This window comes from Mchenga conophoros, linkage group LG15, assembly GCF_057382185.1.
Source record: "Mchenga conophoros isolate Kocher_MC1m ecotype Shallow Benthic linkage group LG15, M_conophoros_male_GT1.1, whole genome shotgun sequence".
In the NCBI taxonomy this organism is placed as follows: domain Eukaryota; kingdom Metazoa; phylum Chordata; class Actinopteri; order Cichliformes; family Cichlidae; genus Mchenga; species Mchenga conophoros.
In genome coordinates this window covers 34,985,240-35,009,131 of record NC_140540.1, presented here as the reverse complement: position 1 = coordinate 35,009,131, position 23,892 = coordinate 34,985,240, and the positions used below count along the sequence as shown (strand labels likewise).

General features: G+C 41.4%; 1 protein-coding gene across 4 annotated transcripts in view; it reads right to left on the bottom strand.

Annotated features, from left to right (window-relative positions):
• LOC146558757 (3',5'-cyclic-AMP phosphodiesterase 4C-like) overlaps positions 1-23,892 on the bottom strand; it is a 104,216-nt gene that overhangs the window by 79,226 nt on the left and 1,098 nt on the right. For 2 of the 4 annotated variants that reach the window (XM_085246481.1, XM_085246483.1), the window contains exon 1: positions 1,503-2,009. In XM_085246481.1, the coding sequence (XP_085102607.1) occupies positions 1,503-1,705 (203 nt within the window). In that variant the 5' untranslated portion in view covers positions 1,706-2,009. Of the gene's footprint in view, positions 1-1,502; positions 2,010-4,412; positions 4,616-12,868; positions 13,067-23,892 lie in introns of those variants that run through there. The other 2 variants (XM_085246478.1, XM_085246479.1) reach the window with 2 other exon arrangements.

The following is a 23,892-nucleotide window of genomic DNA, read 5'->3' as shown; positions in this document are numbered from 1 at the left end:
GGCTCTTAAGTTTAGTCCTTTTTCATTTCTTCTCCTTGAGTTAAAAGCACATCCTTGAGGCTCTTTTCAAACTCAGTACAGTAAAATCACACAAATATGGGTGAGGCACAAACACCAGCCATCAATCTCTCGCCTGGCAATCTCTGGGTGCAAAAGTAGGGAGAGGAAGTCAGAACCTTTTCCCAGCCTGGCTGAGCAGGTTTACATAGTGCACCGTTAACTACATCCTCCCTCCTCCATCATTCCTAAAAAGTGAAAGGTGCAGAACACAAAGTCAAGCTCGAAGAACAGGTAGGCAGCCTGTGCAGGAGACACCCACGCAGTCACAGGGGATTATTTCGTGGGCTGAATAATCCAAAACGCCTCTCATGGCATGATCAAAAGGCTTTATGTTTGAGTTTCTTATATGTTAAGAATCAGATTAAGATGAGCAATCAAGGGAGAAGATTATTCAAAAATTGTATGTTACATATTTTTATGAACTTGTAATAAAGAGCAGAATTTTAAGTTTTCTGAGGATACAGCATCAAAGACCCCAGCAATCACCTCTGAAACCCTCCTACATACAAGGAAATGCGTAACAGGTCAGAAACAGCCTGGAACTAAAAAGTCATATGAGCCTTATCTCTGAAATGTTTGCAAGGATACAATTTATGCAGGTTTTTAACAAGTCACTATAGAAAAAAGAAAAAGCTCTTCAACAACACAGACACTGTTGCAGGTCCATTACTGATTCACAGCTCTTATATTTTCTACATGTGAATGAAACATTATCTATAATGACATTACAGGGATGATCAAGGAACTGACCTCTCAGCCCATTGTTCATTCAGTGGGCTAGGTTCAGTTATTGTGCAAATGTACTGTCTATAAGTTTGGGGAAACCTGCAGAAGTCACCTGGATGAAACGTATCTCCCACTGAAAACATCCAAATGAACTGAATCAACCTTTTCGGATGTTAAATGGAGTTTTTAGGGCATAGAATCTAAAACCCATTTAATATGTTTGCACTGTGTGCTTCAGGGTCTGACAGTCATCATTAAAGGTTTTGGTGGGAAACAACACTGGGGGGGAGCCTCCCCCTAACCCCCAGCCCCACCACCCATGACTGCAACAGGCAGCAAAGACTAATGGCCTAACATCATCTCTCAGACAATAACATCTAGCCATCACCGCTCCACTCTGCTCAGCTACATAAACAGGCAGCTGTCAAACTGAGCACTGTTAAGTGTAAAGATTATGACAAGTTACACAGTTTCACTTTAGCTACACAGCTCGTCGAGCTTAATCGACTTTCAGAGAGCTTTGGTTTGCGGGTTCTTCTGAACCTTGACAATTAAAACTATCGTCACGCCATTATTTCATCGTGTAATTAGTCAAAGCAACGCTCCAGTGGGTGTTCTGAACTTTTAGGCTTTTCAAATTGACTCTCATCCCCGAAGCGGTGGAAAACAATTCACTTGCTTTTACTTTAGTGACTCGGGAGATTAAAGAAGGTTACCGTTTCAGCGAGGAGGGCCAGGACATTCGGGGTTGCCTCAGTCCGGGACGGAGCTTCTCCAGGGTCCGGTTGCGGCACAGGTAGCGCTCGGTGTCCGAGTTGAAGCGCTGTTTGATGCGTATGTGAGTTCTGGGCTGCCGCCACAGGTGTTTGGGCGGCTTGGCGAGCCCCGCTCCCTCTCTGCTCAGTGTGGTGCACTCCATTTTTTACTTTTACGTGCTCGCTGGATTTTATTTTATTTTTTGTTTTTTTGTCTGTTTTTGTAAAAAAGCGACTTCTAAGCTACAAACAGTCTCGGAGAACAGCGTAGAGCTCGTCTGCAGGGATTGTGAGGAGGAAGGCACGCGCTTCAGAGAGGCGCGCGCGACGTCATGGTGCGCTGCTGTCCACGAGGCGGAGTGCTGAAACGACTGTGAGCCTCTCAGTCAGTACCAGCTCCCCCCGTCTCTCTCTCTCCATCTCTCTGCTTCCTCCTGCTTCCTCCCCCTCCCTCTCGCCCTCTCAGTTTCTCCCTTCTTTTATCTCTCTCTCTCTCTCTCTCTCTCGCCATCCTCACCTCTTACTGTGCCTCTCTCGACCAGCTTCCTCCTGCCATCTCCATCTGTTTCCCTGTCTGTCGCTGTCTTGTTTGTCAAACCGCCAATCATCAGCATTACACAACATTGCTTTATCTTTATTGTATTTGCTCTGGTAGAGCAAAACTGCCTGTTCATTATTTGTAATTGATTTTTTGGAAAAATCCATCTTTTATCTTTTGTGTCATATACCGGTAAGAGATATTGAGCAGTCAGACAGATTTTTGACATAATGAAGGTAGAGATATGTTTACTGGTCAGAGCAGCACTGATTTAACATATTTCATTAACCCTGTCTCAGGAAATCACAGTGTACAAGCCCTCAAACTAACAAATAAAGGCAAACCAGTGTGTAACTGAAGATAGGAGTGGTTGCATGTTGGTATATAGCCATCATAAGGCCTATAGTTTAATGTGCAGTGCAGCTTCCTATAAGGTTGCAGTGAATTTTATATGTCAGACTTTGTACCCTATCTCATTACCAGCTGGAAGATTGGGTTGCGTTTTATAAATTCGAATAAATTCAGGTTTATAGGTACAACAGGAAAACAACACGGGGCTGGTTCAAATTACTGATGTCACCAAACCCACTTATTTTTATTATGTAGGAAAAATAGGGGCTGTATCATTAGCTAATGAGCTGTTTATCCAAAAAGGATTTTCAGTCTGAAAAAAGCACGATTACGTTACAAAGATCAGCCGTTTTATTTATTTATTTTTTGGTAATTAATGCCTGGACAGCACACACATGTTTGTAGATGTTCAAACATGAAAATGGTCAGCCTTTATGTCTAAAAGGGAGTCAGGGGAGATACAAGTGCACACCCACACCCACATGCATGACCTTTCAGTGGGAGGTTTCTAACTGTTGTTCCAATTACTAGGCTTCTTTTTTTTTAAACACAGGAGATGCCTTTCATTATCACCAGAAACCACAAAACAACAGTCCACATTTCTATTTTTGTCTCAGTGTCACATAGACAGCCTCTGTCTGCTGCTTACGAGCACTGACCTACCAAGACAATCACCAAAACATGACCATGTGACAGGAAAGTGGTACAGACGAACGAGGCAAATGTCTATTTGCTGAGCTTGACTTACATAATTTGTGTTAAGCAGTAACAACAGCTGCTCCAAACCAACAAACAAGACTTCATTTCGTGAACAAGAAAAACATGATTCCTAAAACTTTTAATTAGAATGAAAAAACTTAACTAAAGTACTATGCAAAAGTCTGGAGTCACTCCTCATTTCTTTATATTTTGCTGGGAAAGTTATGGTGATTTGCTGAAACGTGCAAAGAGAGACATACCGAGTTTGTGCAATTCTAATGAACGCGAAATTCAGTATTCAGTATGTCTGAACTCTCTTTGGCAGCTTTCTTGTCATTTCTTTAAGAAGTCCTCAGGAATAGTTCTCCATGCTGAAGGACATCTTTGAATGTTCACTTCCTTTTGTTTCATTCTCTGTCAACATGATCCCACACTGCTTCAATAATGTTGAGGTCCGAGGTCTGGGCCAGTCCATGACTGTGTGTGTTTTTCTATCCAGGTATGCTTTTACTGCATACACTGGCAGTGTTTTTGGGATCTTTGCCATGCTGAAAAATGACCCGCTGCCAATGACTTGCTTTCCAGATGGTATTGGATGGTGGATCAAAATCTCGCTGTATTTTTCTGTCCTTTAAGATCCCCATCACCACTGACTAAATGCAACACAGACCATGACAGCCTTTCTCTTTGTTTCCCTTCCTTAAAATTGGCCTTTTTTAACTTGTTGGTGCAAAAATGTTATGCCATGCCTGTCGGTGTGTTTTCTGTTACCGGCTGGTTGTAACAAGTTCCTAAAGATATAATTTACAGTTTTTCCCAATTTGTCTTTTATGCTTAGACACCAAACATGTTCTTTCCTTGAGTCAGTGTTAAGTGGCTTAACCAGGAAAAAAGCAACTAAACAGGAAAGGACTTAAAATGAATGAAAAAGACCTTCAGAAAGCCTTGAGAGCTGTTGCCCAAGTGCACTTAAAAATGTAAGAAAGTCAGGCTGCTTGGAAGCAAAATAAAATGAAATTATGGGTGTGTTAAAACTTTTGCAGAACAGAGAAAGAAGTTGTCTCAAAATTACTAATCTTATTCTCCATTTCACACAGAGTTCATCATCTGTGTGAATCATCTGTGCATTAAGCTTCATCTGATGAAGCTTAACAGATAAACAAAGCCCCACAGAAAAAGGAAGATCAGCAATTTCCCCTGTTTAACCACATCCACAGTTCACTGAAGGAATTCCTCAGAGGCAAAACAAACAAACATACAAACAAACAGTGTGTGTCACTGACCGGTGCTCATCATGGGTGGCCAGTGCTAGACTGTACAGCTCTTCTAGCCGGGCTAGCGGTAGCATGTGTCCTTGAGATGTTCGCCGGGTATCGAATGAGTGGTCCTGATGGGAGTGTCTCCTCCACAGCGGAGGCAGCAGCAGTGGGCCTGAGAAACGCCGCCGCACCACATGGTTGCCCACTGGTATAGAATCCCGAAAATGCTGCATCCCAAAGGAAAAAGCAAAAACATATTTTTAATGTAATATTACTCTCCAGTCAAGGTGACGTGTGTGGAAACAAGCAGAATACGCACTCATCTGAAAGTTTAATCACTCACAGCCAGTAAAACTAATGCAGCACAACACAAGAGTCCAGAACGCCTCTTTAAAGGATTAAACCATTTTACTTAAGCCATTTGAAAGCTGCTCATAAATCAGTCACAACATTACGGTGTACTGTGCTGCCAAAACATGGACTGCGTGGCCCTTTGAAAGTGTGCAGAAGATGTTAGCAGCAGATACCTTAAGTTCTATCAGCTGAAAGGTAAAGACTGGATAGAGCTGAGCTGCTTTTCCAGATCATCTAAAGCTCAAGAGAATTTGGTGACTAAGTTGAGACTTTTAACTCTTTGTCACGCTCCTCAATCCATTCCTGACCAAAGTGTCAGAGGGTGCATGCTAAAAAGTGTATCAACAGTTCACTGGAAGCCTATGCAGAGGCTACCAAAAATGGTCAAGGATGGGCTTCCAGTGAACTGTTGATGGATGCCTGAGGCGCAGTGATTCACCACTCAGATCTATGCGTTTCTCAAAGATTAACTACAAGAACTGACTGTGCACTTGGTGGATAACAACTCTGAGACCTTAAAAAGTGTCATCATAATCATTTTACTCACTTTTTATATTGTTTTTAATGCTGTAGCTAACTGGAGCACAGCCACCGGAGGCTGCAGTTGTGATTCTGAGTGAAACCACCGAGAGGACTGGCAAGAAATTGGCCCTGCCTAGAAATACTTTGTAACAAGCTGTAAATAGGCCAAAACCAAAAAGTAGCCTTTCCAAACTCTCATCAGACTTTGCTGTATTTTGTGTTTCATGATGATTTGCAAAGATAAAATCAGCATCCTGGGCTTCAGCTGAAAGCATTCACAGAGCTACTTGCAAGTCTACATTTTCCTGGTGATGCTTGCTCTTGCTCATGATAAACCTCCCATAGTGCGTTTGAAATGTACATTTTAAAGCCTTCTGTATACCGCTTTCAATTTGCTTCACAAATGGCCACACAGGGTTCCCGCTGAGTAGCCCCACAGTGAACTCTATGAAATTAGGCAAACAAATCACTCAAAGATTCGTTAATAAAAGGACAGAGACGACACTTTAATAGCCTAAATGTTCTGAAGTATCACCTCATCAGTTACAATTACCATATATTTGCAATACATCACAGTTGATGCATGGACATGTACACAGTTTAGGATGGAAAATAGGATTCATAAGCGTGTACCCGTGACAGACTGAAAGCTGAAATTATTTCACTGTCGCAATTAGAAATAGTTCAATAAATAACTAAAATAAATGTATGTGTATTTTTCCAGGGACACGTGGCATCTGCCCAATCTGCCCCGAGGGTACTGCAGGCACAGCACGAACTCTTTCCAGGTTTCAGACCGAGCATTAATTTGACTTTTTTTCACCATTTAATATCCAATGAGTGGAAAGTGATTAGTCAACAGGCGAGTGGGCAGACAGCAGCTTACTCTGCCTGACAAACAACTACATATGATTGTGAGTCTTCTTTAAACAGTACATAACCAAGTCTCCCCATTAAAAGGTCAAATGAGAATGAGGCACCCTGGGAAATATACATTCTCCAAAAATCCATGTCCATTTCGGTCGCTCTGAGCCTCTGCTGCTGTAATTTGGGCTTCGACTGAGTTCACGAGTGGAGTTCGGTGGGAGCTGATGGATATTGATCTGCCATCCAGCAAGTCTCCTTTCCCTGATCGGTGCTGTCAAGCATCAAACATGACATGACTGTCAGGCCTGCTGCCCACCTTGGGCTACAGCATGCACCTATCGTCGCAGACTGCTTCGCAATACAAACAAATAGCTTCAACCTTTGTATCAGACTGATATGAAACCGATGCATCTCGTACTCAAAATGTACCCCGCATGGCATTAGCTGACCCTGTTGGAAATGTCATTTACCAGGAGTTCAAATCCATGGCTCCTTTTTCACCTGCACACATTTATGAGATTGCAATAGACAGCGGGCGTGAATGTTAAACAGCTGATTTTGGCAGAATACAGAGATTGTAAAGATGTGGGGGATTCTGAAGCTGCCCAACCATCTGACATGTTGTTCAGATCTTGGCAGCTTAAATGTTCCTGACTGTGGACCTGGTGCTGCATCTAAAGTCTGGTTTGTCTCTTTGTGCCTGCTGGCCTGGCGAGTGCAGACCTGGAATTAAAATCAGTTTGTCATTTGCTGTTTAAAAGAGCTGCTGGCTCTTTTAAAACCACAGTTCAGTGGTCAAAAAGGCAAACTTCAAGAACTGCCTCCCTTCCTCTACTGACGCGGGATGTGTGGTAGCGGGCGGACGATTGGATTGGGTACCAAAGAAATACCTCCATGTCAGTTACTCTGTTGTTTCCTAACTTTCTTCGAGCAGCTATAGGAAATCTGTTTCGCACAGGCATCAGAAACAAGTCCCACATTTCTGATAGCATTCGCACACTCAGTGTTGTTCAGACTGTGCCCAGCTGTGTAATATAAAGTCTACTGTGGTTTCGTGTTGACATGTTCAAAAAAGGTGGACTGTAACACGGTTATCTAAGGGCCTCTGAGCACACCACAGAGATTTGGAACATCTACACCTGTATGCAATACTTATTTAACTGCTCGTATTAACCTGGTTGACTAAATGGAGACTTTTGATCAACAAAAACAAAATTTCTCTCTGGTCCCTGCACACAACCATTTGCCAGTTTTACACAAATCTAATATTTTTCTTCTAAAGATGAAATTTTCCCTGACAGCAGTTCTTTTCTGATTTTCCTAAACACATTTTTTGACATGACACACATGTCCCGCAGCCAATCGGAACCGGGGAGGAAGCATCTGGCTCTGTTATCACCTGGCCGATCTCCTGCCACACCACACACAGGAAGTGAAAATGAGTTGGTGGCGGTAGGCCTCGTGCATGATAAGATGGGATGGTGGGTTCTCAGCAGGCCTCTGCTGCTAAAGAACCAATGAGCTGATTCCCAATGGCGGCACGCTTTCCCTTTAATCAAGGGTACGAATGAACACTTATGACTCACCCGTTCTCTGGAAGTGCTTGTCTGTTCTCGGGAGGACACAGCGAGAATCAAAACCCAAAGCACAACTGCATCTGTGCTCAAGTAGGGCTTTAACACAGCTCAGTGTTAAGTACAGATGGATTTGTAGTGAACAGTAGAACTGATAAATCAACAGTCGTGCATTAAAGCTTCCAGTGTAGAAAAAATTATTGGGCCTAAAACTGCAGTTTGAGTTACATACAGATTTGTTTGTAGCTCAAGCTTATTCATCTTTCAGGGAGATCAGCTAGTTCATATAGTAGTATTCGTTTACTGGTTTAATAGTTTATGATTTACAAATCTGTGATTGATCAATACCAAGCCTGCCACAATGCAAAACTCCCAATATGAATCTGAAACCAGCCTTCCCTCCACTAATCCACACTGAAATATCTTTTTAACTTTTCAATTAGTTGAAATTTTACAGATATTCAAGGTGCTAAGAGGTTAAATCACCTAACCTTTTACTTGTCTACACTTCAATTTATGACTAAACGCTTGGAAAATAATAATATTAGGCATCATATAAAATACAACAATATTATATATCTGTGTGTTTGCACCTTTGTCCATGAAGTCCTCCAAGCCCTTCAGGAACTCAGCAACCAAACTTGGCACACAGGTATATATTAGGACCCTGAAGGTTCTCATCTATATCAGATATTATCATGTCATCACGTTGCTTGGCAACCGCCTAGCAACAGGCAAAAATTACGTTTCATTTAGCCTTAATACACCTACAACGGCATCCTATAACATCTTATCCATAAAAAAATTTATGATTCATGCCTAGCAACCGCCTAGCAACAGGCTAAAATAACCTCCTTTTTAGCATATAAACGGTATATGAATATTTTTACCTGCAAAAATTGCATTGCTTTTCTCAGTTTAACTGAATCCAACAGTGGTCAAACAATACTCTACTATTACTATAATACAGTATGTACTAGAATAAGTTTGGTCACTGTGGGCTGTTATAGAAAACTCAAGATTTTCCACTTCTTCTTCACAATAATTGCCTTCAAAGAGCCACTGAAGACTTCCACTGTACAGTAAGGCCAAGAAGGGAAATGACTCATGTTACGAGTTCAAAATTGGGGATGGAAACAAGAGAAAAAACCACAATAACAACACTGGTCCGGCCGGGTTGAGTCAAACGATGATTTTAATGAACATACGCGTGGGAGATGGACACTGATGCAGACAGCCTCTGATCTCAAAATGGTGGAGCATTGCTCAAACTTTTATAGCGTCTGGTGCCTCCACCTTATCATAAAAAGCCTAAACATTCGCATGCTTTCTCTCACACGGCGTCTAAGCTACGACCTTGGCTCCCTGTTTATCTGCTCCTGCTGAGATGGGGCAGAAAACTCCAGCATATTCTGTTCTCTTCTAATCAGACAAATAAGACAATAACTCTCTGCGAACAGTATTTCTTATAACTCAGCAGTATAATGCATCATAAAACAATGTCATTCATTCACAACAAGTCAGCAGTTTAATGTAATGCAAATCAGTTTAGCTAATGCAATAGTTATCAGCTTCTTCTAATTCAGGAGGAAAATGCAAACTAAACTACATAATAATTCACAATCTTTAATTCGGGGTATAACATGGCATAAAATAACACTACAATCCAACACTCACCACCAGCTAATTTCTTTTTGAAATGGGGATTTTTTTTTTTTAGCGCTTTAAGATAATTTGTCTCCCTGCCAATAACAATGATGAAAATTGATAGCTAAAACCAGACTGGTTATACAAACAGCTGCAGGTGATGAGTTGAAATCTGTGAACCTCAATGTGACCCACATAGTGCTGGTTGGAGTAACAAGTGTGCTTTAATGCAACTACCACCCAGCTGCAGTCATGGTAAGCTGACACACTGAGAGGCAGACTTCTAGATCAATGCAGCAAAGATTAAAAAAAAAGAGTTTTCTGGTCATTTGCACTTCAAAAAAAAGAGGAACCACTGCATCAGCAAGCATACTGCTGCATTGACATCATCTCACGCATATGGTTGCTCATGAAGTGGTGTTTCACACATATCACAACACGTTATAAATTTGAATCTACCCAGAACATCGAAGTAAAATTTTCAGTCTGAGCTGGGACAGCTTGAATTTCTCAGTATTACACTCTGTGCTGTTGTTAAAATGATCCAAGTGGAAAGATCCAAAGAAAGACTGTCTGCAATCTGCTGTGGCTTTTCGAGCAAGTCTTGCTAATAAATTTATTTCCATTGTGATAGTTTTATTTTATTCTGGGTTTATGCTCTTATAATTTGTTTTATAAACTGAAACTACATCTAGGCCCTTCTGTTTCTCTCTGCCTGTCTAGCTTTTGATTAGGCAAATGACTTGATTAGCCTGTTGCGTAAATGAGGCAATCAGCATCAACCACAGTCAATCAAAAGCGTGCGTGTCACATGACAGCTCCTTGTAATTTGGCTCTGGACCCCTTCCACCAATCACTTTCCCCCAGATAAACACTGGAATGCTGTTCATAATCCATCTCCTGGTGTTCATAACAAACAAGGGTGTCATTCTTCATCAGGAGGACGCTGTGCATTATTTAGGATCTGGCAGGCTTTGTTTATGGCTTACTGAAGGATGTATATTTGCCACAGTATTTAAACAAATTTAGATGCCCAGGTCAAATAAAGTAAAAAAAAGGTTGTGAAGTGTCAGATAATCTCACATTGGGGGGTTTCATACAGCGAGGCAGGACCTGATATTCAGAATGTGTATTAGCATGTGTTAAGAGTGCTAATTGTATCAGGCCAGACACCTTGCTGCTCTGACCACAGACTAACAAGCATCCGATGCTTAACACCACAGGTATCCCACGATTCACTGGGCTCCCATCTGCTCTACACAGCAAAGCATCTATGCACTGTGCTCTCACATGTGAAACACAGGTACATAAAGAAACACAGCACATGCACATCACATCCTGTTAATAGCACAATGATGTAATCAGAGATAACAAGACACACTGATCCTTCTTGAACTTATGAAAGCAATCACAGCCAATGCTGTTTCTCAAAATGGGAAAATGAATACTGAATCCAACCATCATAACGGTGAGGGGAGGGGAGCTCAGCAAACCTTCCCGTTGTGTGATCTGTGCATCATTGCACTGGCAATGTTCACCTGTACGCTTAATGCCACCTGGAGGTGCAAAGAGCGCGATTAGCATCGCTCCAGAAATAGAGCCAATCAGATATCTCCCCCTCAGACCCCTCTTTGCCTCTGGAGGTGCGTGTATGTCATGATTAACTCTGCAGGCAGATAGAAAAACAGCATGTTTTCATGAAAGCTGAAATTTTCCAGACGTCACTTCAAAAGTTAACTTACATGAAAGCCAGCGGCTACAGCCAGAGGCTGTAAGGTGGTTACATTTCTGAGATTAGTGTTTTGTAGCTTGTTCGTCTGTAATTCAGTCAACTGTAAACAGGATTCAAACATAGAGCAATTTTACTTTTCTAAGCTTAGTGTTAGAAATATTACAGCAAGCTGCACGCAGGGTTAAATAACACTTACACAGGGAGATGCTGCAGTTTGTTTTACAGTAAGATACCATCTGTTAGCTGAAAGCTCTTTGCATAATGAGGTCAAAATCTTACAATTTTAGCAAAAGAAACCCAGTAATTTACTCTTTCGTAAGGATTTAGTGATAGTTGGGAGGAAAAAGGAGGCCAGTAACAGATGTCCACCTCTACCTGTTGGAAAAAGACTTGTTGTTTTTGTTGCTGAGAGTAGTTTTATTCCATGTGCAGCTCTGCAACAACCTGCAGTGCTTTCCGTAACAGATCACAACTAAGCTCTGATTTTGGTGTCTAAGTGTACCTGTGTGCAGTCCAGGACAGAGCACAGGAGTCTGTGCTCAGTTGCTTAATTGAAGGGGTGTTGGTTCAATTCCAAGTTCAAAGTGTACCAAAGTATTCTTGGACAGGATACTGATACTGATGGCAGGAAAGCACAGGGCATAGTGCTGCCCTGCTGGGTGTGTGTGTGTGTGTATACATGAACACATAGCAAACACCTTAACACTGCTTGTAAAGCTTCAAGTAAAAGGTGCTGTGGCTTTCCTGCGAGCCTGCAGAGGACAACTGCAGAAAGCACATGGTGCATACTGCTGGGATGACCTGAAGTCAACTTTACCTGTCTGAGCCGACACGTTAAGTGTTCTGTTCATTTGAAAGCGTCCAACTTTACCAAAACCCCCTAAAAACAAAAAAACAAACGTTTTCTAACCTCAGGTCTGAGTTACTAAGTAAACTTCATTGTCAGACAGTGAGCACGAGGGTCCGTGCAGGCATCTCTGTGCCTGTTTTTGTGGACACGTGGACACGTCCTTGGACAAATTACATTACAATACACTGACTGCAACAGGATTTACTGCTTAGCTGTCATGTTTCCAGCTTTGTGAACTAACTTCTATTGCTGCAGGTGTCATTTAGACAAAGGTGCAACTAAAGCTTCAAAAAACATACAAAATACCAGTTTTCAACCTTTTTACTCATGTTCTTATTCTTGAGGTGTAAAATTGCTGTGCAATAAAATCCAAACCCAACAGATCGTCCGGATGTTAGGTAGATGAGTAGGTGGAAATATGAAATGTTTCAGTTTCAACTGCTGTGAAGATTTAGTGAGTGTGAAAGTCGGCTTTCAATAATCTCACAGTATTAACGCAACCTCTCTGTGGAGTTTAATTTTCACTGGTGTAACTTTTAAACCTTCCTGTGTGGCTTCAATCCAGTTTAAGAGCTTTTGAAGCAAGCTCACACTTTTTACATTAAGATGTTATCAAAAGCCTTTTTGAAGTGTTTCTCTCTACGCTCAAGAGATTTTAAATGTGCATGCGTTTGTTAGTAGCCCCCCTCTTCAGTGTCTTTATTAACTAACTGTGAACAAAGCCCTGAAGCACAGATAAACCTTTTTACGTCTGCGGGGCAGTCCAAACCAGTCATCATCTGACAGGAAGGTGATGTGTCACACATGCAGCACAGTCACAATGAGGTTTGGATATTATACACTTATCGCTAAAGTCAACAAACTTGATAAGGTAAGTAGAAAGGGTGTGTTTGCATTTGTGTGTGTGCACAAAGAAAACGGCCAAATTATTTACCTCAAGCCGAGACATTGATGCTGGTTAAACGTTGCAACAGCCAAACAGTAGCTGGAAGGAAGAAAGAAACAATAGAGAAGAGGTGTTAAAGTGACACTCATCAAACTTGTTATTACATTCAACATAAATCCAAGTTGATCATTAAACTAACTAGTAGCACATTAATAAAAAAAGAGATTTAAAGTATAAAAGCATAAAAAAAATATTATTGAACTTCACACGACTCATTAAGACCACCTGGCATTACCACATACTGATGATCGGTGAGCATGCCAGAGGCATCAAAAGGCCTAATGAGCCTTTCTATCGAGCCAGAAAAGAGCATGATAAAGCACTTTTATTACTTTGATGTGCTGTTTTTTTGTATTATTATTCTTGACTCTCTCTCTCGCAGAGTGTTCAGCCCATGTGGGTTCCAAGGATGCTGTGAGAATAATAAAACCTAGCACAATAAACAGAAAATATTGCACAAACAACAGCAGGGACAAAATGTGCCGTCTCCCCTTCAAAGGCAAATCAAATTAGCAGACGTGGACATTCCTCAGCGCCTCATATAAACTATGATAAATCAAAAAATTGGCAATGGGCTGGGGTGAAGTTTCTAACTGACTCAAAGTGCTTCTCAATATCTCATATTCAGGAATAAATGTTTAGACTCAACACATAAACTTATGGGTGGAATTCAGGCCGACAAATGTTATTTTATTACTGCCAGTTACGCAGTTAAGAGAACGCACTGTGTATTTACAGATGTTTTTCAATTAAATGACTCTCCTGTACTTTTTAAGCCACTGATTCTTTTCCTTTTTTCATGCACTGTGCAGGAGACGACAAAGAGCTTATGTGTTTTTTTACCTGTAAGATTAAATAGTACATCTAGCAAGTGACACGGGCCTAATCAGCTTTGAAACCACATAAACAGACACCATTGCCCTACTCTTGTGTTTTATTGTTGATGTTGAGATAGGGACAGGAGGAAACAGTGCTGCAATCACGTCAGATGGCATATCAGGCAGATGAGCACTTTAAACTTCGCTTAAAACTTGTAATGATCCAAAACTGCTGCTGAATTTACTTTGTGAAAACACCTCCAGCCATGCGCTTTAATTTTCTGAGGACATACACAACCAGCTACATTAACTCAGGCGGCCTTAAAGTAAAGAGGTAATAGAAAATAAATACATGATTTTAAAAAAAGCTAACATTAATTTGGTGTTGGGATTCAGTGTTTTTTTTGTGTGTGTGTGACTCCCAGCACCTCAAACTGAACTAAACTCTAGTTAATGGCTAAAGTTAAGATACTTTGGCTTTTACTTTTCTACTGTGGTACACACTCACCAGTCACTTTATTAGGTACACTGGCTCATCTGCTTGTTCATGCAAACACCCAATCAACCAATCACAGGCTAAGAACTCAGAAGTTTGAACCAAGCATCAGACTGCTTTGAGCTAATAGGAAGGCAACAGGAACTTAAATAATCACTTGTTGCAACCGAGGCATGGAAACGAGCATCTCTGAATGCTAAAGCAGCAGAAGACCACACCAGCTGACTGAAGGTTGGGAAATGTTGTCTCCTCTGATTAGTCTCGATTTCTGGTGTGATGTACAGATTGCAGGATCGACATTTGGCGTAAACAAAATATAAGCATGGATCCATCCTCCTTGTGTCAAATGTTCAGGTTGATAGGGATCTGTAAAGAGGGAAAGTTTTTGGTACACTTTGGACTTCTTGAGCACTGTTTAAACTTGGCAGCCTACATGGGTATTGTTGCTGTCCATCTCTTTATGACAGTGTAACCATCGTCTAATAGCTGCTTTCAGCTGGATAACACACCGTGTCACAAAGCTCAGACTATCTGAAACTGGTTTATTGAACGTGATGATAAGTTCACTGTACTGAAATGGCCTCCACAGTCACAAGAACTCATTCCAACAGAGCACCTTTGGGATGCGGTGGAACAGGAGATTCACATCATGGATTTGCAGCTGGCAAATCAGCAGCACAACTCCCTGAAGAACGTATTTGGCACCTTGATGAATCTATGCAGGGGGTCTGTTTTTGACTACTAAGAAGGTTGTGGTCAGTATTGGCCCAGTATAGTGGCTAGTGAGTGTAGGTCAAGTTTCCGAAGCCCCGAGTCTTTACACTCCCCATAACTTAGCACCGCATAAATGGCATTCACTCTCTGGAGCCTCTTTCAAACCTCCAGTTTGTAGTGCAGTCTGGGCGTTAAAGATGAAATCAGAAATCTCCTGATTAAACTCTGCTCCTCCATCACTGTAAAATTATCTCTTCCTGAGCCCATAAGACGGATAAGTGTTCCTCGTAATGTGTAAAATTGGTAAAATCATCACCTCAGCAGAGGATCCTGCTGCCTTTTCAAAGTCGCACGCTGCACAAGCCATCTCGTCCTCGAGCAGCATTTGACTGGATTAGACTTCATCGGATTATTACTCTTTGCCGCTCGGCTTTGCCATTACGCCTGTCAGTTACAAGCTGCAGTAGCTCAGGGGGACAAGATGTAGAGAGCTGGACAGGAAAACTGTGCTTCAAGCATCAGTTTGAGTTGTTGTAATTCCTGCTGTTAGTCGGTTTGAGAGAAAGAATATCATGGATTATTAAACTTCCCTCCGGGCCATAATAGAAAATTCAATCTACCGCTCGGCTTCATGTTTGTCCAGACAATATGTGTAGAAACTGTCAGTACCAATGTTTAGTAGCACCTAGCTTCCTAAAAAGTGGGGCTGGCACACGCGGACACCCAGGATCTAATAACAACACTTTTTCCCCCTGATGTCAGAACCAATCAATACCAAAGATTTTGAATATTTCCTTCCTCTGTGTTGCTAACTCTGCCCATCAGTCTAACTTTTGTCCTATTTTCTGCTGACTGTAAGATCCAGAAAGTGCAGGTCTACATATAATTTAAACACTGTGTTTCACGAACATGGACTGGCTTTCACCAAAGAGCTTCACATGTTTATCTATATATTGTAGTATTGCACCATATATAAATGTACACACACACACACACACACACACACACACACACACACACACACACACACACACACACACACACATATATATATTACTCTTTTGAGTTGAACTAAGTAAATGTGTGTTGCTACCCTATTTGCCCTGAACATTGTCATTTTTTATTTTAAGTGTTATAAAGTAAAAATTGACTCATTGCCTTTGCTGAGTATGACAGTAAATTCTGGTTTATCTCTGCAGGTAAATGTGACTAATTTATGATTAAACTGGAGCCACAACTATTGTTTCTTCTGTGCTCTTTGTTTCACTGACACCAGAGTTTTCTCTGTTTCAAGTTTGTACATTTCCGTTTCAGTTTGCCACATAACTGAAAACCTTCCTGTGCTGATTTCATAGAATTATAAAACTGATCAGTGCACATGTGCACTACAATTCTGGCTTAAAGACTATGTATTTGCAAATTTTAGCCTTGCCAAACTTTAAGCATGCATTGCAATTTTTGTTTTCTTGTACTTTTCCAGCCTCTTGCATGCCCACATTTGGGAAGTCAGTCTGAGCTGCTTTTCAGATTGTTTCAGATTATTTCTATGATTTTCCCCCAAACTGACAATCTAACATTGGTACTCACTTCACACTGTAACTGGCCAGGTGTGTGTAGGTGAGAGGCGACAGAGATTGAGCTCAATCTTCTTGCGGCTCATTTTAGGTGACTGTTCCTGCAGCATTTCAGATGAACACAGTGCAACATTTTCTTAACAGCGTGTTTAACTGGGGTCACAGTGGGAATAGAGCTTACACTGGCTGATAGGAACACTGGGGCTGATTCACACCCACATACTCACATCACAAGGGAACCTAGCATGCACGTCATTGGACTGCTACAGGTTGCTGGAGAAAGCTCACATGAACAAAGGGAGACTGTGAAGACACTATGGCTCAAACCCAGAACCCAACAACTGCTCCGTTAAGCAACACACTTACTTCACACATTTACTAAACTTCAGTACGAGCTCTTTGCACCTTAGAGTCTTGTCACATTTTGCACCCCACCCAACAATTTCTTTTGCATTCTAATATCTGAAGTAGTTAGTACATACTCCTATTGTGTGCATTTATATTAATATTTACATAGAGATGTATAGATTACATATGCACTGAAAATTTAGTATATTCTATATTCTATTTCTGTACCACAGAAATTCCTGATTTGTGTACAAACTTGCCAATAAAAATGATTCTGATTATTTTTATGTTACTTTTAGATTTCTATATCCAAGATGGTCTACTTTTACCAGGGGTGGAGGAAAAAAAAGTCGAGACAACATACTTTTCAAATATTGTGTGTGGTGAGCCTGGTTCTGCTGGAAGTTTCTTCCCATTAAAGGGAGTTTTTTCTCCCCACTGTCGCCAAAGTGCTTGCTCATAGGGGGTCATATGATTGTTGGGTTTTTCACTCTATGTATTATTGTAGGGTCTACCTTACAATATAAAGCACCTTGAGGCGACTGTTGCTGCGATTTGGAGCTGTATAAATAAAATAAATTGAATTGAATTGAAAATATTGTATTGATGCAGGGACGCCAAATGTTGTTACTTTATTACAGTTTTTCTCAGTCGCTTTGGTGCTTTTCTCAGATCAGAATTGAAATTCTCATAACTATTAGTTCAACCTCCACAACACTCAGTCATTTGTGCACATCATAGTAGCAATTTCTCCTCTCTCTGAACAAACTGCAAATGATTTTGGACATGAATCAGTTGCTTCCATACATTTCCCTGCTGCTTTCTGACATTTCCATTTGCTTATGTCATGTCAGTCAAAAGTAATCATACCTATGGATGCTGAATAGTCGTTCCCAATAAAACTAATAGTCATACATCCATTGCTTAAGTCATCACACACAAAATTGTTGAATTAGTTATCACATGCCAAATATTGGCCATCTGTCAAGCAAATCCTATACCTTTCTGTATCATTTTTCCTGGAAATGTCTCCAAAATTGAACAACTGATCTCAGGTGAATTACAGCTGTCACTCATGAGGAGGCTCTACCAAATTGGTGATTTTATGTTTACATGTATTCTACAGTGAACAAGTGACTGTAGCATATTTTTCTTTTGCACAATTCTGTAGGATTACAAACACTTCTACACAATGGAAATGTGAAACGTACGTATTCAGTGTCTCAGTTACTCCCATGACTCCCATAACATCTACAGTGACTTTACTGCACATTTCAGATGGCTGTACAGGTAGGCCATAGTGCTGTCGTCAGCATTTTCAGGTGTCACCAATTGTTTTTGCAATGGGAAACACTGAAATTATAAACTGTCATAGTGGAAACATGACAATGCCATTTGACTATCTTGTTCATAAAGATGGTGTCAAGACTTTTCATTTTGATGGCACTGACAGTTTCGTTGACATGGATACTTGCTTTTGAGGTATGGATAATCAATTCTGTGCATGTGACGTGCTTTTGCAGGCTATCCACTAGGTTTTGCAGTTTGCACTAATTGTTTTGGGAAATGCACTAACTGCTGTGCAAATGTTAATGGTGTTCTGAGAAACGCACCAAAGCGACTGAGAAAAACTGTAAATAAATGAAAGTACTCTGGGAATAGTACTCATCTCATGCATAATGTTAGCGGAGCAGACTTACATTAAACTGACTCAATTGAAAAACCATCCATCCAACACTGGACACACTTAGCTTGACAGAGCTGCCAAGCTAATGGCTCAGTCACGCTCGTAAAAATAGGACAGCACCCTCCCTGCAGCTATAAACTCTATCTTATATCAACATTTATGGCAGGTTTTAGTGACAGTGTTGGTACTCTTGACAAGCTCAACAACAATTTTGCAAGAACAAAAGGAAAATGACTAAATTGAGATAACTTTATCTTATTGGATCAAACCAACAGAGACAATGGATGGATGGATGGATGGATGGATGGATAGTTAGTTAGTTAGTTAGTTAGTCACGGCTGCCGAGGCGAGCCGTGTGGAGTTGGAAAAAGGACCCAAGAGCAAGCAGTGTATGAAAAGATTAGTGGAGTTTATTTACAAGGTGTCAGTGGCAGGAACAGAAAACGAATAATGAGACAAACTAACGGAAACCTAAACTGGGAAAACTAAAGAGCAACTAGAAATCCACAGGACACGGGGTGAAAGGCAGAGAGACGCAGACTGACAGAGGATACAAAAACGCAGAGAGACACAGATGAATGCAGAAAAGCACGGACTTACATGGAGTAATACAGACAAACCGGCAACAGGCAGGAGAACACACAGGGCTTAAATACACACACCAGTAATCAGGGGATAAGAGACAGGAGGGCAACACAGCTGGGAGAAATCAGCTGACGGGACAGGGGAAATGTAAACTGAACACACTCACATCAGACATGAACCTTCAGAATAAAACAGGAAATTAACAGACAGAGAACCAGACAGGACACTGAACTTGACAGGCAGACTCATGAGCAGACACAATAACACCATGGACAGACAGAGGGAACACAGAGAAGTGGGAGCAGGCAGGCAAAGAACAGAAACCTAACAAATGGCAAAATAACAACAGAATACACACTCGGAATGAACAAAAGCATAAGGAAACACAAAACACTGAGTCCTCAGACTCAGGACCATGACATAGATAGATAGATAGATAGATAGATAGATAGATAGATAGATAGATAGATAGATAGATAGATAGATAGATAGATAGATAGTGTTATTGCAATACTGCAATACTCTGCATACTGCAAAAAGTAAAAAAAATTGGGACTAAAGTACTGTGACAATATTGTGTCATGGGGTGCCTTTAATTTTTCCATCATCTCCCATTGCAGCTATTCAAGACACATGCCAACTTCCCATTTCCAGCAATGTCAGACAAAATGCTCCACCAGCGTGTTCCTTTTTAGCCCAACCTGGACCTTTGCTTCAGTGAACAGCTCTCCTGTCCACAAGGCGCTGTCCTTTCTTTCCTCAGATGTGTATGCACCTTTAGCAATCCTATAAAACATGCATACACATCTGAGGTTTCTGAGCCAGAGACGTGGAATTAGTTATTAGACTGAGCAGCATTACAAAGGCAGCCGTGCTTACGTGCACACTCTGATAGATGAAAGTGATGGGAATGTACAGAATGAGAAAAACTAACTGTGCTCAGCATATTAATCATTAATCTAAACAGGAACCTCTTCTAAGACACACATGTACTATCAGAGTTTGTGGGTTTTGCACAGACAATAGTATGATAGTTTCACTTTAAACTCAATTAAAAAGGTGAAAGTGCATGATGTCTAAAGTTTCAGTGATGCTGGCTTTTCTGTTTGTTAGACAGGAGTAATTCTGTGAAGTGTGCTGTGTGTAAAGCTACAAGTAATAAAGCAGCAGGTATGACTGTTAACAAAAACACAAAATGTAGGTGTATTCAGTTTAGCGGTTTATGAGAAAGCACAACTACACTGATGTGAGTGAAACTCAGACCTATCCCTATCTGTTCTGATACATCCATTATTTTCTACTTATCCACAGTCATGCTGCAGGGAAATCCAGAGATCTCTCTCCCCACCACACCTTCCACTTCCCCCCGAGGGAGGCCAGATGAGAAATATAACCACTACAAAGCATTCTGGTTCTACCCCAGGGTCTCTTCTCAGAGTGCCAGGAACACCTCCAAAAACAGGCAACCAGGAATCATCCCATCCAGATGCCGGAAAAAGCTCAACTTAGAAAGCCGGAATGAAATGGAGCTGGTTGACCATGCCTGGAGCCAGGCCTCTCTCCCAGAAAGACACCACCCACAGGGGCAGGCACTGGGGTCATTAGCAACATGAGCAAGGCAGTAGGGGTCTGGGCATGTGGACTAGTTCTGGGGATGTGATCTTCGTTTTGATGTACACCAGAACTTGTTTATGGGCCTTTTTCACACATCACACTAAGAAAGGTTGAATCCCATTTAACCGCATCAGTTTTAGGGTGCTGATATGACCGAAGCCACCTTGTTACTGAATAAAACATAGCCACTATTACCAGAAATAAGATGGCCCGATCAAACTGAGCTGCGTAGTCCATGTAGCACACCTCATTACCCTCAAACAATAGACCAAACACGACTTCTCAATTTGAGCTGCAAATTTTCCCTGTGACGTGTGCGCCCGCTAAATCCACCCCTTCGTCATCCCTGCATCCACCTGCTGTATCTGAGGGTATTTTTTACACCATCATAACCACAAATATGATAGATGAGGAAAGTGTGGAGATCCAGTTAAAATTTCTATAGAGGGGAAGCCATCATCCAGAGATAGCACAACACAATAAAGTGAGCGTGTGCGTGTCGTTAGGGCACATCTCAAGGTTTAAAAGGCAGCAGTTTGCAATGAAAATGCATCTTGGAAGAGCTCGTTAAATGCCCCCCCCCCCCCCCCCCCCCCCAACCCCACCTCCAATGTATAGATTCTTATACAGTCAATATATTTTTTTAATTGCACCGATGATTCAACCAAGAGCGCTGCAGAGGTGCCTCTGTGTGAGTCATGAAGTCCTACCTACTGGAAAAAGGAAAATGAATGGGAGTTTTATGCTCAGAATAGCTGCTTCCACTTTACAACTGCATGACAAATGAAGATGTGTGCTGTGAAAAAGGCCTGCTATTGAGAACCATTGAAGATAGATGCTGTGACAGAAGGATTCTCATCTCAAGTTGTAACACCAAGTGGATCTTTCCAAATTTTTTAATCTTTGGAGAGCTCACTGTGATGCTGCAGTCTTTATTTGCTTTTGCCTATAAGGTAAAAAGGACCTTCTTGAGACCTGAAAACCCTCTGTCCTTTGAAGCGCACCCCAACAGGAGGGTTTTTCTTCTTCTTTTTTTGATGTTCTGGTTTCAAGATGCTTTTTGGTAGAGTGCAGAAACAATTCTTCAAAGGTCTGTCTATTTGTGGCAATCTGTCGCTTCTTGAAATAATGTCAGGTGGCTTTTTTACTTGACAGGAGATGACTTTCAGCTCAGAGGATGATGGGTTTCTCAGGCACAAATCTCTTGTGAATCCTTACTTGGGAACACCCTGACCCCAAGTAAGGTGTAAGCTACCAACTTTCTAAAAAGCAGGGCTCCCTGACAAAACTACTTAATAGAACCACGAATAGCATTTTAGTTATGTGTGCAATTGTCTGCAATGGCTATTTAGAATGTGTGCTGGAAGATGGGTCTGTTTATAAGCATAGCTGGCAGAATATCAGAGCCCTAATGACTGTTTAATAAGTGCTTCATTAAATGCAGGCGTGGCTGAAAAGTGATTCCAGACCTTTGCATCGGTGCACTCCACTGAGTTGATGGTCCAGGATTGCCACATAAAATTGGACCGAAACCACACATGGCTAACCCAATGGAAGCTGGGTGACGGCCGACGATTACCCGTCACTATTTTTGTCAAACTGTGGGGTTTGGCCAAGGAGTAAGGTGATCATCTTTCTCTGCAAACATCAGTTAGACTGGAAGCGACGCCACACTTAAGGTAGAAGTGCAACAAGTTGCAACTTCTGTCTGCTATCAGGCAAAGTGAGCATAACAAGATCGAGTGTTACGCTTTTTACCCAGTGCAATCATGCATAAAAATATTGCGCACATTTCTCCGTTCGCTTAAGTAAACCCAGCATCAACAGCTCTCATTTTACACTACTTTGCGACCCAGCCTTGCAAAAGATCGCACGTTGCACGTTAGTTGAACTCCCCACTCTTGTACAGCACAGCATGTAATGATTAACTATAAGAGCGGCGGCACCTTCTTATACATCCTCCAATCTTGCTACCATAAAGTGAACACCCAAGGCGTCTTCTGATGCTGGTATTTGTGGTGACGCACAGCAGATAGCAGACAGGCTTCTTTCAATCTAGGCTGATAAGACTTAGAAAAAGTCTGCGCAACAATCATGCATGACTTACAAACGGCGCTATATCCCAAATCAAGTGGTTGATCTAAAATGATTGAAAAATGACGCAAATAGATCCTCGCAATAAATGCGACATAGGTCAGAATCAAGTCATGACCGACGTAATTTGTAAGAATAGTAATTACATGAAAGAAACGCTGCTGATAAAATTAAGACTGTAAATTAGTCAGATGTCAGTAAATGGCACGGTGACTTTTTCTCTCTCCAAAGCCTCCCCTTCTTCTTCTCACCATTGTCAATTCTAATAAAGTGACAAGACAAATCTCATTTTTCTGTCAAACAGAGTGAGTCATACAGTTTCAGGCACAAGCTTTGTGATTCTGCTCAGATGAGGAGAGCAGGACGCAGGAGGATTAGCAGTGTGGCAGGCTGCCATCTAATGGATGCAGAGAGAACGGTCTCCCTCGGGTGGCTGTGCCTCCAGTCGTACAGCCCCCTAACTTTAGGGTCCGTGATTCAGGAGTCCTTAGGCAAGACGCTGAACTCCAAGCTGCTCTGGATGACTCCAGGTGGCACGGATCATTCTGCATTTTCTTCCTTGTTTATCTTTGTTTCTCAAACTGATGACACTGCAGGATTTCAAAAGTTTCCCATGGCAAAAAAACGGGTCTGACCGAACAAGAAGAAAACTGCAGAATTATGTAACCCGTTTGTGTGAATGAAAGCTCTGGGACAGAGAAAAACTCTCTCACATGTCACACTGGGGAGACCTTATCACTCCTGTTAATGGGTTGATGGAGGGAGGCTGAGAGAATCACTGCTGACCCACCAAAAACTCACCCCATCTCAAACATTCTCACAGAAATGGGGAAAAATGGAAGCGCACACGCCTTTATTATTAAAAATCGGTTTTGTAAAGGTAGAGCATTTGTTTTAGGGAGTTTAAAAGGGAAACATAAAACATACTCCAGTAGAGTTAAACCCGGGAAACATGAGTTTCTCTAAAAACTCAGATATTTAGAAAAGTAATTTCTGATCTGTCATTCCTAATCGGTAACAGCTGTATGTATCTGTATGAGCATTTTCTATAACAATAACCCCAGTCTGTTTCAGGAATGTAA